Genomic DNA, 17,641 nt, shown 5'->3' with positions numbered 1-17,641 from the left:
ATAGGGCTTGTCACAAGCTTCAGTACTAGCAGCCATGGGTTATTTATTAATGAGAAATATAAACATTGAAAAATAAACGGAAAGAGGCAGATCTCAAATAGTTCAACAGAGCTAAAAGGGTCTTTATAGAGATAGCAACTTGCAAATCTTTTGCCCAACCTGCAATGAATACACTGGAACATTTTTTTGGTTAGAGAGAGGACAAACAAATTGAGTTGTGCCCCTGGACCCCAGGCTTCCTGGATTTTGATGCCATGTGGGGTAAAATGTTGTCAGGACCATGGTCCTGGTGGCCCATCTCTTTGTGCTACCTAAACTGAATATACAGTGGAAATCAGATTAATGGCAGTCTTAATATTGTGATAGTGTTTCTGAAGTATAACACAATGTAGTGTTTAGGTGAGTGACTGTAAATATTCACACCAAATCTCTTGATACCACTGGAAAGTGTGCTTTCTGAGTTTATAGTCTCAATATTGTACTTATGGTATTGTAGGTAAATGAGGCAAGCTGCTTCTTGTCATTTGTAAGATGTGAAGAGAGTGCAGAATCAAGCAATAATTTTTTGTAAAACATCATAGAAGTTACTTTGCCATTCACTTGAATATTGTCTTTCAGGTTTATTTCATATCACAGCAAAAAACCTCCAAATATTTGTTATGTTTCAAGTACAGTAAAAGGGCAACTGTTAGGCACCTCTCTGGGTGTGCTTTTATGTCAAAATGTAGCATGTGCAGGGTCAGTTGTAGACATGGTGGGGCTTAGGGGGGAGAAATTAAGGAGGGGGCCCCTGATCCCCTCCTCCCATCCTTCCCACATGCATTCTTACTATGAGGTACAGGCATCTCTTTCCTTTCTCCCTACCACCATCTGTCTGCCTCCCTTCCTATCACCTGGCAGTCTTCTTTAAACTGTTTATTTCCTTTCTCAGAGGGGCCTTGGCATGGCAGCCATCCATCCTCACAAGTTGCCTCCAGCTGTCCTGAAGCTTTTCCTCTCTGCTGTGATCCACCCAGGCGGAAACAGCAAATTGCATCAGAGGGGGCGGATCGCGGCAGAGAGGGAAAGCTTCGGGACAGCCTCAGGCAGCTTGGGAGAATGGCTGCAGTGCCAGGGCTCCTCTGAGAAGGGAATTACATTTTTAAAGATTGGGACGGGAGGAGACAGATTGTGGTGGAGAGAAGGGGAACAGATGCCTGGACCATGGGGCCCCCTGGAGCTGTGGGGCCCAGGGCAGCTACGCTGTTTGACCCTCCCTAACGCCGACCCTGAGCATGTGTGTAAGCACCTTTAGTTCTACTTTATAGGCACTCCCCAATCAGCATCAGAGTGTCTTCAAGGAGGCACCCACTTATACAGTGCCACCTATGCTTTATGTCATGCACGTTTATCTGAAATCACCTGCCTCAGAGGTCTGCTCAAACTGCATCCAGAACGTGCCTCCTTCATATCTCTACATGCCACTTTGTATTTATGTACATGCTGCTTTTCATAATCAGTGCCGAAAAAAATAGCGCTTAACACTATTGCATAAATGGAGCTTAAAGTTAGGTGCTGTTTTTAGAATAGCGCTTAGTGTTGGGAACTGTGACTACATTCAGGCGTGAATGTTTACACCAACGAAACCTTGGTGTAAATCTCCATGCCTAAATTAGGTGCAGATCAACATTATTCTATAACAACGCGCATAAATTGTGGGAATGCTTCTGATCTACCCATGACCATCCCATGGCCGTGCCCCCTTTTTGGGCCTGCATGTAAAATTTGCATGCAGATCCTGCACCTAAATTTATGTATGTAAATTTTAATTAAATCCAATTAACACCAATAATTGCTTGTTATGAAGCCAATTATCAGCACTAATTGGCTCATTATTCAATTAAATTGTGCACACCAAAATTTGCAAGCAATTTTTAGTGACTTTTATAGAATTCGGGGGATGGTGCGCAACTAAAAACTACAGGTAAAATCCCCCATGTGGGTTCTCTAAAAACTGTCCACACCTGTCTCTGTTACATTAAAACCTACTGGAAGATCTCAGTACTATTACCATCTGATAAAACCGTAAGATGTTAATAATTGATGGGTAAAATTTAAACAAAAAAGGTTGCATGCCAACATGCTGTTAATATTCAGCATGACTGCAGGGAAATCATGTGACCTTTTCTCATAATAAGTGGTCAGTGATCCAAACGGACTTTCCTCTCAGTCACTAAATGCAGCCTGCAACTTTGTTCAGAAATAAGTTTTTTTTTTGCATAATACTTTATCTGTGTTCTCTCTTTTCTTGAGCAACATCATTGCCCCTCTGCTGTCTACCTGTTATAGCCTCAGAAATCAGTGCTGACTAAGCGTTTTTTTAGCTGAACTTTGTTTATCTACTCCATGTCCTGCAGAATGTTTTCCTGCTAGTTCTCATGGCTTGCGCTGCCATCACTTATTCTGTCATTGCAGAGCTATTTTATACACTTTGAAATGCTTAACTTGGGGCAATTTTATAAGTGTTCTACATGCTCAAGTCACTTATAAAATATTTCCAGTTATAATTGGAAAACCCCATTAAAACACTCCAAGAACTGTCCTAGCTCACCAAAACCTGATGTTATCATCCTGCTGCTGCTGTTGTGGCTAAATGATGTCATTGGAGAGGAAACCTCTTTTCCCCTCTCCTGCCCACGAAGGAGCAGTGTTTGGCAGCCAGAGCATCTCTCCCCTTTTGCACTTGTTAGCCATCTTAATGTATAATTATTCAATAATTCTATATATTAAAAAATTTAAAAAACCAAAATGGTAGATGTAGTAGCTTCTGTTTTATTTTTACATTGAGACAAACTGGTTGGAAACCTGATTGCACAGGAATGATCCTGCTTCTTGGTCCAATCTCCCACTTGCTCTATAGGCTGTCCAAGTTGAAAAGTAAACACGTATATCTGTTTTCCCATAGATTAATAGCACATGAACTTGAAAATGGAATGAAATACAAATGAAACAAATATTATGTTGACATTTTTATTTTGCTTTGTTTCTAACAAAACAGCTTGCTTTTTTTGTTTTTCATTTTGTTAAAAAAAAAAAAAAGAAGAAAAAAGCACATCCCTACCATAAGCAACCTGAACAGTAGTGCAGGTCTATACAGAACGACATGGATAGAGGAATTTCCTGTGAACTTCACTTTCATTAGTTTTCTACACCAATCAGGCACTAATTTTAATCCACTCTAGGTTTCATGGGTTTAAAAATGAAGGTGGATTACTAAGGGGTCCTTTTACTAAGGTGTGCTAAAAAATGGCCTGTGGTAATGTAGGCTCGTGCTGTGGGCGTGCGCAGATCCATTTTTCAGCGCGCCTGCAAAAAAATGCCCTTTTAAAATTTTTGCAGAAAATGGACGTGTGGCAAAATCAAAATTGGCGCGTGTCCATTTTGGATCTGAGTCTTTACCGCCAGTCATTGACCTACTGGTAAAGTCTCATATGGTAACCAGGCGGTAATGATCTACACATGTCAAATGCCACTTGGCGCACATCCGATATGCGCATTCAAAAACAATTTTTCAGACACACGTATCGGACGCGCAGCAAAAATGAAATTACCGCAAAAGCCATGTGGTAGCTGGGCAGTAATTCCATTTTGGCGTGCATTGGGCACGCGTGGATGCTTACGCAGCTTAGTAGAAGGGCCCCTAATATTTTACAGTATTCTTTCAGTTTTTCTATCAGAGTTTTAAGGAAACATGATCTGAGATTGGTGGGAAGGATGATCTTTTTGTAGGGTCAACTGACCAATCAGAACAAGAACCTCCATGGTCCATCCCCTTTAGGCAGAGAAACAATCTGCAGGTGAACAGCTTGAAGTGCAGAATTTATGCAAATTAGATTGAGATAGGCACACCAATATTTCTACTTTGTTTAAAACAATTTTATTTTGCTGTTTGACAATGGAAAACATTCACAGCAGATGAAATAAAGCGATGCTTATTGCAGACCAAATTGCTTTTATAGGTCCATGTTACAAACTGATGAATCGCAACACTGATGAATCATAACAATTGGATAGTTTTATTTAAATATTAAAAGATATTACTCCAAGGGGCAGTAGATTAATTTCTCAATACAAAATCTGTCAACCTTTGCAGACCGTTTTCTGGACACAGATCCATGTCATAACAATTCTGATAAAATGTAACAAAGTCACAGATAGACAAATGAAAAATCATAATACTTGTGGAAGGCTTGAGAAGATGAACATAAATCCTGATAATTCAGGTTGCACTGCAATCTAATCATATACAAATAAATTGGTATCAAATAGAAACACTAGAAAAATTATCCAGACGTAGAAATCTATCATCTTGATGATACTTAACTACATGTGGTCCATTTGGAAAGGGAATCTACTCCAGCTGTTTAGTGGAACTTTAAATTTAGGTTCTTTTTTAAAAATAGGAACATCTGATGTGCAGTTGGGTTGGGATATCATTTGAAACAAACGTTTTTTTGGCAAGTGGTTTACGGTCTTTTTTTGAGAACTTACAAAGTAAAAATGAACAATGCGCTCTCTTGTTTATATGTAATATTTTGGTTTAATTACTTGGACTCTTGTTACAGCTAACACTAAACTAATGGGCATTTGCCTGCATTATCCTAATATACTCTAGTCTGCAAAGGAAAACAAAGATAGAATGTCATATTTAAGTAATTACATCTTCCTAAGCATGAGACCAGTGGGAAGAAAAGAAGATCAACAGTCAAAGACTCAACACACGGCATGTGCTGTTGAGTGTATATTATAGAAAAGACAAAAAAAATATGCCTGCATTATCCAGAAAATAAGATGAGAGCAGTAGTAAGACCCTATGGAAATATTAAGAATCTAAGCACCATCAAATGAAGCATCCCATGTTGATCAAGATTTTGCATCCTAGGATCAAGTCAAAATATAATGTTTCATATTAGCCTAAACTGAACTGTATTATAGCAAATTAAGGGGATTGTTTACTAAAATGTGGTAAAATCTGTACTTAGCACATTCTAATGTGGGACCTTCCGACATGCTAGGGGTTCTTACTGTTTAGTGAGTGGTAAACCCGTATTGGGCTTACTGCCGCTTAGTAAAAGGGGCCCTAAGTGCTCCCACATTAACCCTGCATTATCCAGTTAGCACACGCTAATGATAATGTGCTAACTGGACTACACAGGAATGTCCATTCTCTGCTCATGACACACCCCCTCCTAAAAATATTTTTAAAATATAGGTGACTCACTGCTTACCATGTACAAACAAACAAAATACCAGAAAATACTTTAACGCATTCTGTAGTAGCTTGTTAGCATGCGCTAACTGGGTGTTAAGGTCTTAACACCCTTTAGTAAAAGGGCCCCTAAGTTTCTCATAAAACACTATGGGGTCGATATTCAAAGGGGAGGTAGCTGGGCTGCCTCCTGCAGTCAGTGCTGAATCCTGGATATTCAACGCCAGGCCGTTTTGAACACAACCAGCCAGTCCGATATTCTGTGCCGGTTGGTTAAGTTTGAACCAGCCAAAGATAATTCAGGTATTGACATGGCCATATTTGGCTGCCAAACTTGGCTCATGATGTACTGAAAAATCAGTAGATAGCCAATTATATCACATGATATAAATGGCTATCCACTAGGTGCTAACCTGCTGGCTCCCGCTGAATATCGCCAGATAGCTGGCTAAGTACAATTTAACTGTCCAGGTGCCTTTCCTTGCCAGTTAAATGGTTTTGAATATTGGCCAGTGTGTATTTTTTTCAGAAGGCTTAAAAGTTACACATTAAATAAATACCACAAAGCTGATCCCTTAAATTGGCACAAAATCAGTGGTGTATTTTATGATTATCTATGAATTTTTGTAGTATGACTGGGAGTTGCGAGCAGCTGTAAGGTGCCAACACCATACTTGTTCCCATTAGTTCATATTTTTGAGTTAGCATTATTCATAACAAGATAAATAAACTACTATATAATAATTCACTGGATTTAATGAGAATGATGTCTACAATTAATAGGTTTAAGTTCTTTCTGAACACTGTCAAATAATCATTTCTTGAAGCATTAAAAGCTCCATGCCATTTTCCACCATTTTCCAGCATGTTGTTGCAGGTAGAAATGGCGAGGATAAAACTGCATGGGAGTACACATATGTAAAGCATAGATGCACAGAATCACGCCCATCTCTATGCAATAGGAGGGGAGATTTGAGTGGGTAAAATTGCTCCAATTTGCAGTCATTAAAAGACACATAGGTGTCTATATGATTTTTATAAAATACTAGCACAAATGCTTCATAAATTACAGGTAAAACATTTATACTTGCTCACATAAATTGAGCCTCTGCCCAAACTTGGCTCCAGAACATGCCCTCACCAAACACACGTACCTTAATGAATGGGGTAATTTGATGAGAGGCATTACATATACACATGGAAATGACTTTATAAAAGTACCTTCTCTATGTGTAAGTGTTTTCTGGAGCTGGAGCAGGAGCAGTGTTGGGTTATAGATGCATGTGCTTACATTGAGTTCAGATCTAGATTTGACCTTGAATCAGAGTCGACTCCAGTGGCGTAGCCAAGGGTGGGCCTGGGTGGGCCAGGCCCAACCACTTTGGGCTCAGGCCCACCCAGTAGCAGCACATCTATGCTGATTCCCTAGCCCCACCAGCTGAAAACTCCCAACAACTGTCCCTCCTGCATACCTTGTAAACAGCAGATGGCATGCAGGTGAGACAAGGAGAGACCAAATCACCTGTGGGACAGGGAGGGGTTCTTCTGCCCACCCATCTTGAGTCCAGGCCCACCCAAAGTTGGGTGTCTGTCTACGCCCCTGGTCGACTGCTGATGATCACAGTCCCCCCCCCCCCCCCAACCACCTTGTGGTTTTCTTGGCATGATACAGGAGTGGCTTCCCATTGCCTTCTCCTGAGGTGTGGAGAGTTACATGCCTTGAACAAGGCCACATGGAATTGCCTTGGGATTTGAACCTGGGTCTTCCAGTTCCTAGTCCACTGTTCTAACCATTAGAATACTCCTCTGTTCCATGCACATATTTGCACCTGTTTTAGAGCAGGGATAAATGTTCGTAAGACAATTTATCTGCTACTGGGGATATTTCTAGGACCGTATGTTACAAAAGCAAATATGTCTCTCTGTTGCCTTTATAGAACAATACAAACAATACCTCTATGTATATATAGTTTTCAAAAGACACTGCCACTGTGTTTTGTGACAAAGAATTGTGCTGGAGATGTTTTCAAATGCAGTTATTTACTTTATATGTTTTTCTCTTCTAGGAGATTAATCCCTGATGCAGTAATACAAAACGTGATTCCATCTCAGATAACATGTCTCCTGGAGATTCAATTTTGAGAAGTGCTTCTTTTTAAGATAAGTGTGAAAATGTTTTGTTAAATATTTTTCTATAAAGTGTTTAAAAATGGTTATTGATGAATATTGATATTGGTATCCCTATCAAGAAAGAAGCCCTGGTTCAACTAATGATCTGCCTACTAAAATTATTTAATGTGAAGGTATTGCTTTTGAAGTGTTCCTTCACTTGATTCTTTTTATTTACCACATTTTTTGGAGCCTTTATATAATAGGCATGGTTCTAGAAATGTTTATAGATGCCCTGTTCTAAAATGAACCCCCTTATGAATATGGCAAATATAATTTATTGTAAAATTGTAAAAACAATACTCTTAACTCCATCTCAAGTGCTCCCAAGCTAGAGTAGCCCATCGTTCCTCAAAACACCACCATCTCCAGGACACATCATTTTCTTTGGTTAAATACAAACTTAAATTAAGAAATAAAATAGGAGGTTAAAGTAGATGTGTGAACTTCACTTAAAAAATGCACCATGATATATTCCTGATGAAATTCTCTGCTGTCTAATTGGATTAGTTTTTGGGAATACCTCTATACAAAGTGACATGCCAGACATTCCCATACCCCATAATGAGGGAGTCCTTAATTGCAGATGGTTACAGAGAACTGTTTCATGGTACCTCCACAACAGATCATACTAACACATTAAAACAGATTTCCTCTGACAGAGGGATCATTAGCACCTTTGGATATCTTCAGTTATTAAATAGTAGAGAAACAGGAAACAGATAGGAATAATTTCCCATGTTAAAGTTCTTTCAGTGCCTCTAAATATGTAGTGCATGATGTGAGGTCTTTGTGATTGCTTTCTGTACAAAACGTGGTGCCTGATTTAACTGCCCCTACTTTGCATCTAATGTGGTTGAAAAACTTCAATATCAAGTGTTCAAGTTCAGTTGGAGCCACATGATTCGGCATTTCTCATCAGGGACCACAGTCTTTTCCTAACAGGAGTATTCAAATTTTTTTTTTTAATTTCAGGCACAAAGAATAATGGGTTGAAATCCCACAAGCCCAGAGTCAAACCTCTGAGCTGTCACTGTCGTAGACATGTGATGGTGACATCATGGGTTGACTGCTTCTTGATCCTTTCACCATGTCATTCTTGTTAGACTTCTCTTTACGTTTTATCAGCAAGATAACAACTGAAATTAAACAAATGGCCAACAGTCCAGCAGCAATTCCTCCAATGATGGTGAGTATATTGACCTCAGCAACTCTGTCATTCAACTCTCTTGGAATAATTCCATCTAGAGTAATATCATTTGAAGGAACCAGTTTCTTGTTGGTACGATCTAATGCGATGTGCTGAATGTTGGTTCCCCTATTATTTTCAACACCAATATCACTGGCAAGGTCTGGGACATCTTTGACCTCTCTCCTCTTGCGAGTCCATGGTGCAGATTCAGGGTTCTGCCCATTAATGATGGAATGGTACTGGTTCTCTACACTCCTTTTCCCAATGCCTCTATTAGCGTTTTCTTTTGATCTTACTGTATAGATTGCGTGAATGTACCACTCACGACCTGAAGATACCTAAAGAACACAAAATGATATTATTAATTTTAAAACCAGAATCCTGCCTACACATATATATATGTGACCATCTCTGGGAAAAGGTGACCAGAGTCACCAGAAACAAAACAAAATAAGGTTTTAATTAATTCTGTTAGAGAAAACAATTTGTAATATAACAGTCCAAACCCCATCCTTTCATGTGAAAAATAAATAAATTAAAAAAGTTACAGAAATTCAAACATGTAACTTTTTCAGGCTGTTCATGGACCCATGACATGAAAAATCGGTCATTCTCAACATTTTGGATCCGCTATGTCACCTTTTCCCAGTACATGTTTTTACACAAGCGCATATTTTTGGTAGGGATATTTGTTCTAAGGGACACAATATGGAGAACATATTTCCTTATCTCTTGTCTGTCCTGTTTGTCTGTCCTAATTAGATTGTAAGCTCTGTCTGCCTACCCGGGTGTGTCACCTCGTCACAGTAACATTCCAAACCCACCAGCAGCAGCGATTCCCATATGCTGCCGTGCCGCTGCCAGTACCTGCCTTTTCCCTTTACTGCGGCTGCCTGAGTGAAACAGGAAGTTACTTCAGGCGGCTGCAGTAAAGGGTAACGGTGGGTGCCAGCGGCGGTAGGCCAGTATATAGAAATAGCTGCTGCTGCTGGGTTTGGTACATCACTGTGATGAGGTAAAGCGCTGCGAAGCCGTCCCCCCCCCCCCCCCCGAGATGCTGCTCCTGAAGAGTGCTGCCTGAGGCCCCCGCCTCAGGTGGCCTAATGGTCGGGCCACCCCTGCTTAAAAGGGTTTACCACGAGGCATGCTGAGGTGTCCTGCGGTAAGTTTGGGGTTTGCATGCATACAGCGGGGGCATGTCTGGGGGCGAAGAGTGGGTATTTCTGCAGTAATCAGTTAGTGCGCTAACTGATTAATATGTGATTCGTGTGTGAGCTTAATGCCACAAAATAGGGGGTGGTAAGGGCTCACAAACTAATCTTTTGTAATGGTCACGCACTAACGGCAAATACAATACAAAAAGTCAACAATCGTCCATTTTACTGCTGCGCTAAAAATGGCTTTAGCATGTGGGAAAGACTCACGTAAGGCCACTTTTTAGTGCTACTTTGTAAAAGGACCCCTGTTTAAGTTAAGTGGTTATTTGCAGAATAGCGCTTAGACAGAATTTTTGCATTTACACACCCATGTGCGCTCCTACATGTGTACATGCCATTATTTGTGTAGTCACTTCCTGTTCCAACAATTTTGCTGTCGAAGGCAGATTAGAAACTGGCCTATAATCTGTACATACCTCTCTCCCTGCAGATCCTGATTCTTCAGTATATATGCAGCTGGAGCCAGCATAGGCAGGAGTGATTCACAATTTCAAGATAGATGCCACGATCTTCAGTAGCAGTCTCTTGAGACTGCTGCTGAAGGTCTCGGCAGACATTTTGATGGTGAAAATGGCAGGGGCAGGAGCAACTTCGGATCCCTCTTGCCCTGATTAGGCCACTAAACTACCAGGGTTTAAGGTAGGCCAGGTGAGTCTGAGAAGTGGGGGCTCTGTCTGGTCATGGGGAAGGGTGGAAGGGAGGCTCTGTTTGGTTGGAGAAGTGGTGGGGGGGGGGGGGGGGAAGGGAGGCTCTGTCTGGTCACAGGGGGAGTCAGTGGGTGCTTTTTTTTTTTGGGGGGGGGGGGGGGAGCGGAGCCAGGCTGGTTTTGGCTTTGGCTGAAACTGAGCAGCGAATTACAGCTGCAGATACGGTTTTGGCTGAAAAACCTGGTTTTGGTCTGCCTTTAAATGGAGGATGAGGTGGAAGCTAGGAGGAGACTACAGAGATAGTAAATAGGTAATGAAAGGGGAAAGAAAGAGAAGACTTGTGAAATGGGGGGGGGGGGGGGGTGGCTACCAGGAAGGGAGAGGGAAGGGGAGTTACAAGGAGGGGAGAGAGATGTGCAGTGGAGCTATGAGAATGGAGGACAGGGAGAATAGTAGGGGAGTCATAGCTGTTCCCAGCTTCTGGGGAAACAACACTCACCTGGAAGAGTGGAGTCGAATCCACTTTAAATCCATCAGATCCAGGTTGCTTTACCAAGGGCAAAGCTTCGGCATCATCCACTGCCAGTTTTGCATTGAAAAGCACATTGCCAAAACTAGTGGCTTGTGTTTCTGGCTGAGCTTTATCCTGAATGTAGAAAGAAAAGAGAAAGTTAATTCAGTTTCTACACTGATTTATAGCCCATCACCTTCAGTTAACCACTGTACAGAGCATGTTCCACGCAAAACCCAACTCGCCCACGCATAACCCACAATAACAAGAAATCCATGTAAATCATCCTTTATAATATTCTTTAAAAAGTTAGGTCTTTTTTTTTTGGAAAATATCTTTATTAGGTTATAGTGTGTAATACAGTAACAGTTCATAACATCCCATCTCACCCGAAAAAGCAAAGGGGTCAAGTGTGATTTGTAACAACTGGTAGTTTTGTATGTTATTAAAGCTCATGTGGATTTTCTCACTTTTCGCTCCCCAAAGTATTACTTGAATGTTCCCATTGAAAAGTTAGGTCTTAAGCTGTTTTCTAAAACTCAGGTGATCCTTTTAATTCATCCTAAAGTTTATTCCAAAACCCTGGGACAGCCCTGAAAAAAAAACACCATACCCTCATCCTAAGTAACCTAAAGTCTTTGGCCTGGAGCAATTCCAGGTTCCTCACACTGCAAAAGCCTAGCTCTCTGTGTGACAAATAGACCTTCAAATAAGATCTCAGACAGGCCTGATTCCCTGAATGGCCTCAAATTTGAGAAGGGTGAGGCGCTATTTGTACATGCAAAAAGTTGATTTACATATGTAAATGGCCATACATGCATAAATAATGACATTGGAAAGCCACTTCTTACATATGTATGCCTGAGGCACATACAAGTTTAACGGGCCATGTTATGGGTGTGGTTTGGGTGTATAGACATATGCCTCTAAAATTTTCCCTGTAGTGCTTCCACAAAAGCAATACAATCATTATATTTTATACAGCAGTTCCAACCTACATATGCAAATGAATGTAATTCATTTTATTTTGATGAAAGAACTTGTTTCCACATCCTAACAATGGGGATAAATCTAATCCATGTGAAGGAGAAGGGGAGTGAAGGTCTTAAAATTGGGACCTCCCAGGAGCAGTACACACAGACAGTATTTCAGAGTTGAACTTACATCTCTAAAGCCAAAGCACTTAGCTGCAGGGAAGGGCCGATTCCACATAAGTGTGTGCTCACGACTATTTTCAAAAGCTTGCTTCTTGCTTAGCTTGCAGTGGTCATATAAAATATGGACTTGAAACCAGTCTACATTTAGTGCTTGTAAAAATTCAACAATTGTACTGAAAGGGTTTGGTGTTCCTCAGAAAATTAAGTTTCCCTCCCAAATTTTTGTGTGTGACGAAGGGGATATCACAATTACACTGCAGTTTTATTTTATATTTCCAGGTTTATTTATTTATTAGGATTTATTTACCATCTTTTTCAAAGAATTCACTCAAGGCGGTGTACAGTAAGAATAAATCAACCATAAGCAATAGACGATTACAGCAGTAAAAATATTCAAATAACAATACAAAGTATGGCGTGGAGGGGCATAATCGAATGCGAACGCCCATCTCCATGGGTGTCTATGTCTGAGAACGAGTACGTGAAAGGGCAGGACAGACTGTATTTTTGAAAAAAAAGGGCACCCATCTTTTTTTTCGACAATACGGTTTGTGCCCGGCAAATGCATCGGATTTGTGCGGATTTGAGCTGGGCGGTTTGGTTTTTCAGCGATAATGGAAACCGAAGGCGCCCAGCTCAAAAACGAACAAATCCAAGGCATTGGGTCATGGGAGGGGCCAGGATTCGTAGTGCACTGGTCCCCCTCACATGCCAGGACAACAACCGGGCACCCTAGGGGGCACTTGTAACAATTTAAAAATAATACCTCCCAAGTCCATCCCTTGGGTGCTGAGCCCCTCAAATCCCCCCCAAAACCCACTGCCCACAACTCTACACCATTACCATAGCACTTATGGCTGAAGGGGGGCACCAACATGTGGGTACAGTGGGTTTTGGGGGCGGTTTGGAGGGCTCCCATTTACCACCACAAGTATAAGAGGAAGGGGGGGATGGGCCTGGGTCCACCTGGGTGAAGTCCACTGCACCCACTAACAACTGCTCCAGGGACCTACATACTGCTGTGATGGAGCTGAGTATGGCATTTGAGGCTGGCATACAGGCTGGAAAAAAAGTTGTTAAAGTTGTTTTTTTATGGTGGGAGGGGGTTGGTGACCATTGGGGAAGTCTGGGGTGGTCATCCCCGATTCCCTCCGGTGGTCATCTGGTCATTTAGGGCACTTTTTTGGGACTTGTTCGTGAGAAATAAGGGTAAAAGAAATGACCCAAATTCGCGCTAAAAACGCCTTTCTTTTTTCGATTATCGGCCGAAGGCGCCCATCTCTCCTCGGCCAATAAACACCCCCCAGTCCCGCCTTCACCACACCTCCGACACGCCCCCGTCAACTTTGCCCGTTTTCGCAACAGTTGATAAAATGTCATCTCAGCTAGGGTAGGAGTGGTAGGTTATTAGAAAATGATGAAAAATAATACGCTGGTATTCTGTGGATTGTTGGTCTCTTGCACGTCTACCCATTTCCCTCACGTGGCAATACCATGCATGATCTATACTTTTCCCATCACTTTCATCTCATACTATGACCTGCTATTCAAAAACTTTCTATTCACTAAACAATGCTGGACTCTTCCATACTGATTATATCTCCTGTATACTTGATTGTGTTGACAAGTGCAAAGTGCAAAGTGCAAAGTGATGCATGTGGGTAAGAGGAACCCGAATTATAGCTACGTCTTGCAAGGTTCCGCGTTAGGAGTTACGGATCAAGAAAGGGATCTGGGTGTCGTCGTCGATGATACGCTGAAACCTTCTGCTCAGTGTGCTGCTGCGGCTAGGAAAGCGAATAGAATGTTGGGTGTTATTAGGAAGGGTATGGAGTCCAGGTGTGCGGATGTTATAATGCCGTTGTATCGCTCCATGGTGCGACCGCACCTGGAGTATTGTGTTCAGTACTGGTCTCCGTATCTCAAAAAAGATATAGTAGAATTGGAAAAGGTACAGCGAAGGGCGACGAAAATGATAGTGGGGATGGGACGACTTTCCTATGAAGAGAGGCTGAGAAGGCTAGGGCTTTTCAGCTTGGAGAAGAGACGGCTGAGGGGAGATATGATAGAAGTGTATAAAATAATGAGTGGAATGGATCGGGTGGATGTGAAGCGACTGTTCACGCTATCCAAAAATACTAGGACTAGAGGGCATGAGTTGAAGCTACAGTGTGGTAAATTTAAAACGAATCGGAGAAAATTTTTCTTCACCCAACGTGTAATTAGACTCTGGAATTCGTTGCCGGAGAACGTGGTACGGGCGGTTAGCTTGACGGAGTTTAAAAAGGGGTTAGATAGATTCCTAAAGGACAAGTCCATAGACCGCTATTAAATGGACTTGGAAAAATTCCGCATTTTTAGGTATAACTTGTCTGGAATGTTTTTACGTTTGGGGAGCGTGCCAGGTGCCCTTGACCTGGATTGGCCACTGTCGGTGACAGGATGCTGGGCTAGATGGACCTTTGGTCTTTCCCAGTATGGCACTACTTATGTACTTATGTACTTATATATCCTACCACTCACTCCTCTCCTCTAGGTTTACATATCTAGGTCCTTAAGTCTCACTGCAAAAGGCTTATTATGGTGGACCCGCCCCGAGCGTGCACAATTTCTGGGAGAAAAAGAAACCCCCCGAAAATAGCTTGCACGGCGGTAATCCGGCAGTAATTGGGCATCACTGTGTGCTGCCCGGTTACCGTGGAAGCCTTTATCGCCACCTCAGTAGGTGGCAGTAAGGGTTCCCCGCTGCATGGCCATGTGGTAAGAGTTCTCATACCGCATGGCCATATGTGTCTGGGGGCTTTTTACTCGCTGCGGTAAAAACGGCCCTGGTGCATGGGAAAAACAGCCCCCTTTGCTAGCAAAGGGCTCTTTTTCTCACAGCTTAGTAAAAGGACCCCTCAGTATCCTGTTTCCAACAGTGGCAAATCCAGGTCACAAGTACCTAGCAATATACCAAAAGAGTAAAACCAATTTTCATAACTCTCCTCTGGACTGTGTCCACACTGTCTATATCTTTTGGAGATGTGAGCTCCAGAGCAGGATGCAGTGTTCCAGAAGATGAGTTTATTTACCTTTCTCCCTAAGCATCCTTGGCATTTCTTTGACATTCACCACCGCTTTTACCACACTACAAGTAATGCCCTCTCCCTATCACACATGCAGCAGCATCTACATAATTCAGTTAATTTTTCAGTTGGCAACAAATAGCTCAACATACAGAAAAACGAGAAGTCCAAATAATATTTCTTGAGTCTTTCTCTCTTTCTTGAGGAGTTTTTACTAATTTGGAGGGCCTAGTTATAGCCAACATGAAGTTGACTCAAAAATGGACATATATTGCTGTGTGCACCGTCTAGATTTGTGGAGTACTGTAAAACGTATACATACCAGGATCTTAAATCTGTACAAAAGAGATAACGAGTCTGCCAAGCAGCCATATTCAGCATTCTGTGGATTGTACTTGGGGACATATCCATCAGATCCAGTGCAAAGGAATACCTTCTCAATGCTACAGTAAAAGGAATCACCCAGGTTCTGTACTGGATCCACCATTACACGCCCATAGATAGTCGCACCTGAAACAAAAAGAATGTTATCCAATTTTCATTTTACAGAATTTAGCAAACGGTTGCTGTGCCATCAACTTGGAGTGGAGTATTAGTCTAGTAGTTAGAGCACTGGGCTGAGAATCAGGGAAGTCAGAGCTCTTACAGCCAAGGCTGGTGCAAGGTAGGCACTCTAGGCATGCCTCCCATCTTATCCCCCCCCCCTCACCTCAATTAACCTTCAGCCCCTCTGAGATTGTGACAATTAAACTTAACAATGAAAATTGTCTCAATACCATCCTTTCCAGCACTAAAAATGCATAAATGGGAATCACTTTTTAAAAAATATTGAACTTTGATTTGTATATGTCTATAATGAAGTCGCTTTATAAAAGCTAATTATGCAGGAAAATGGCTTATTTGAAAAGATCTTCCCTTTTATGCACAAAATGTTCTAGTCTTCCTTGATGTATCTAGGCCAATGCATTTGCGATGTAAAGATTTTCCTCCAGCTTAAAGCCAAGGTCTTGGCTGCTGGTGGCAATTTCTTTTTAAAATTTCCTTGCAAATGCCTAGTTACATATGAAAGCAAATCATATATATTTTTGGATCCTTCTCACCTAGAATTGTTTCTATCTTCTAAAGTGGATGTACAGTGGTGGAAATAAGTATTTGATCCCTTGCTGATTTTGTAAGTTTGCCCACTGACAAAGACATGAGCAGCCCATAATTGAAGGGTAGGTTATTGGTAACAGTGAGAGATAGCACATCACAAATTAAATCTGGAAAATCACATTGTGGAAAGTATATGAATTTATTTGCATTCTGCAGAGGGAAATAAGTATTTAATCCCTCTGGCAAACAAGACCTAATACTTGGTGGCAAAACCCTTGTTGGCAAGCACAGCGGTCAGACGTCTTCTGTAGTTGATGATGAGGTTTGCACACATGTCAGGAGGAATTTTGGTCCACTCCTCTTTGCAGATCATCTCTAAATCATTAAGAGTTCTGGGCTGTCGCTTGGCAACTCGCAGCTTCAGCTCCCTCCATAAGTTTTCAATGGGATTAAGGTCTGGTGACTGGCTAGGCCACTCCATGACCCTAATGTGCTTCTTCCTGAGCCACTCCTTTGTTGCCTTGGCTGTATGTTTTGGGTCATTGTCGTGCTGGAAGACCCAGCCACGACCCATTTTTAAGGCCCTGGCGGAGGGAAGGAGGTTGTCACTCAGAATTGTACGGTACATGGCCCCATCCATTCTCCCATTGATGCGGTGAAGTAGTCCTGTGCCCTTAGCAGAGAAACACCCCCAAAACATAACATTTCCACCTCCATGCTTGACAGTGGGGACGGTGTTCTTTGGGTCATAGGCAGCATTTCTCTTCCTCCAAACACGGCGAGTTGAGTTCATGCCAAAGAGCTCAATTTTTGTCTCATCTGACCACAGCACCTTCTCCCAATCACTCTCGGCATCATCCAGGTGTTCACTGGCAAACTTCAGACGGGCCGTCACATGTGCCTTCCGGAGCAGGGGGACCTTGCGGGCACTGCAGGATTGCAATCCGTTATGTCGTAATGTGTTACCAATGGTTTTCGTGGTGACAGTGGTCCCAGCTGCCTTGAGATCATTGACAAGTTCCCCCCTTGTAGTTGTAGGCTGATTTCTAACCTTCCTCATGATCAAGGATACCCCACGAGGTGAGATTTTGCGTGGAGCCCCAGATCTTTGTCGATTGACAGTCATTTTGTACTTCTTCCATTTTCTTACTATGGCACCAACAGTTGTCTCCTTCTCGCCCAGCGTCTTACTGATGGTTTTGTAGCCCATTCCAGCCTTGTGCAGGTGTATGATCTTGTCCCTGACATCCTTAGACAGCTCCTTGCTCTTGGCCATTTTGTAGAGGTTAGAGTCTGACTGATTCACTGAGTCTGTGGACAGGTGTCTTTCATACAGG

At 42.1% G+C, this 17,641-nt stretch overlaps 1 protein-coding gene across 1 annotated transcript in view; it reads right to left on the bottom strand.

Moving 5' to 3' along the window:
• Positions 1-6,847: 6,847 nt before the first annotated feature.
• Positions 6,848-17,641, bottom strand: part of FREM2 (FRAS1 related extracellular matrix 2) — a 288,273-nt gene continuing 277,479 nt past the window's right edge. The window contains 3 exon segments of the mRNA XM_030200407.1: positions 6,848-8,947; positions 10,973-11,119; positions 15,532-15,719. Of these exon segments, the coding sequence (XP_030056267.1) occupies positions 8,432-8,947; positions 10,973-11,119; positions 15,532-15,719 (851 nt within the window). The 3' untranslated portion in view covers positions 6,848-8,431.

Source organism: Microcaecilia unicolor, chromosome 4, assembly GCF_901765095.1.
Source record: "Microcaecilia unicolor chromosome 4, aMicUni1.1, whole genome shotgun sequence".
Classification (NCBI taxonomy): Eukaryota; Metazoa; Chordata; class Amphibia; order Gymnophiona; family Siphonopidae; genus Microcaecilia; species Microcaecilia unicolor.
This window is presented reverse-complemented; position numbering and strand designations above follow the sequence as displayed.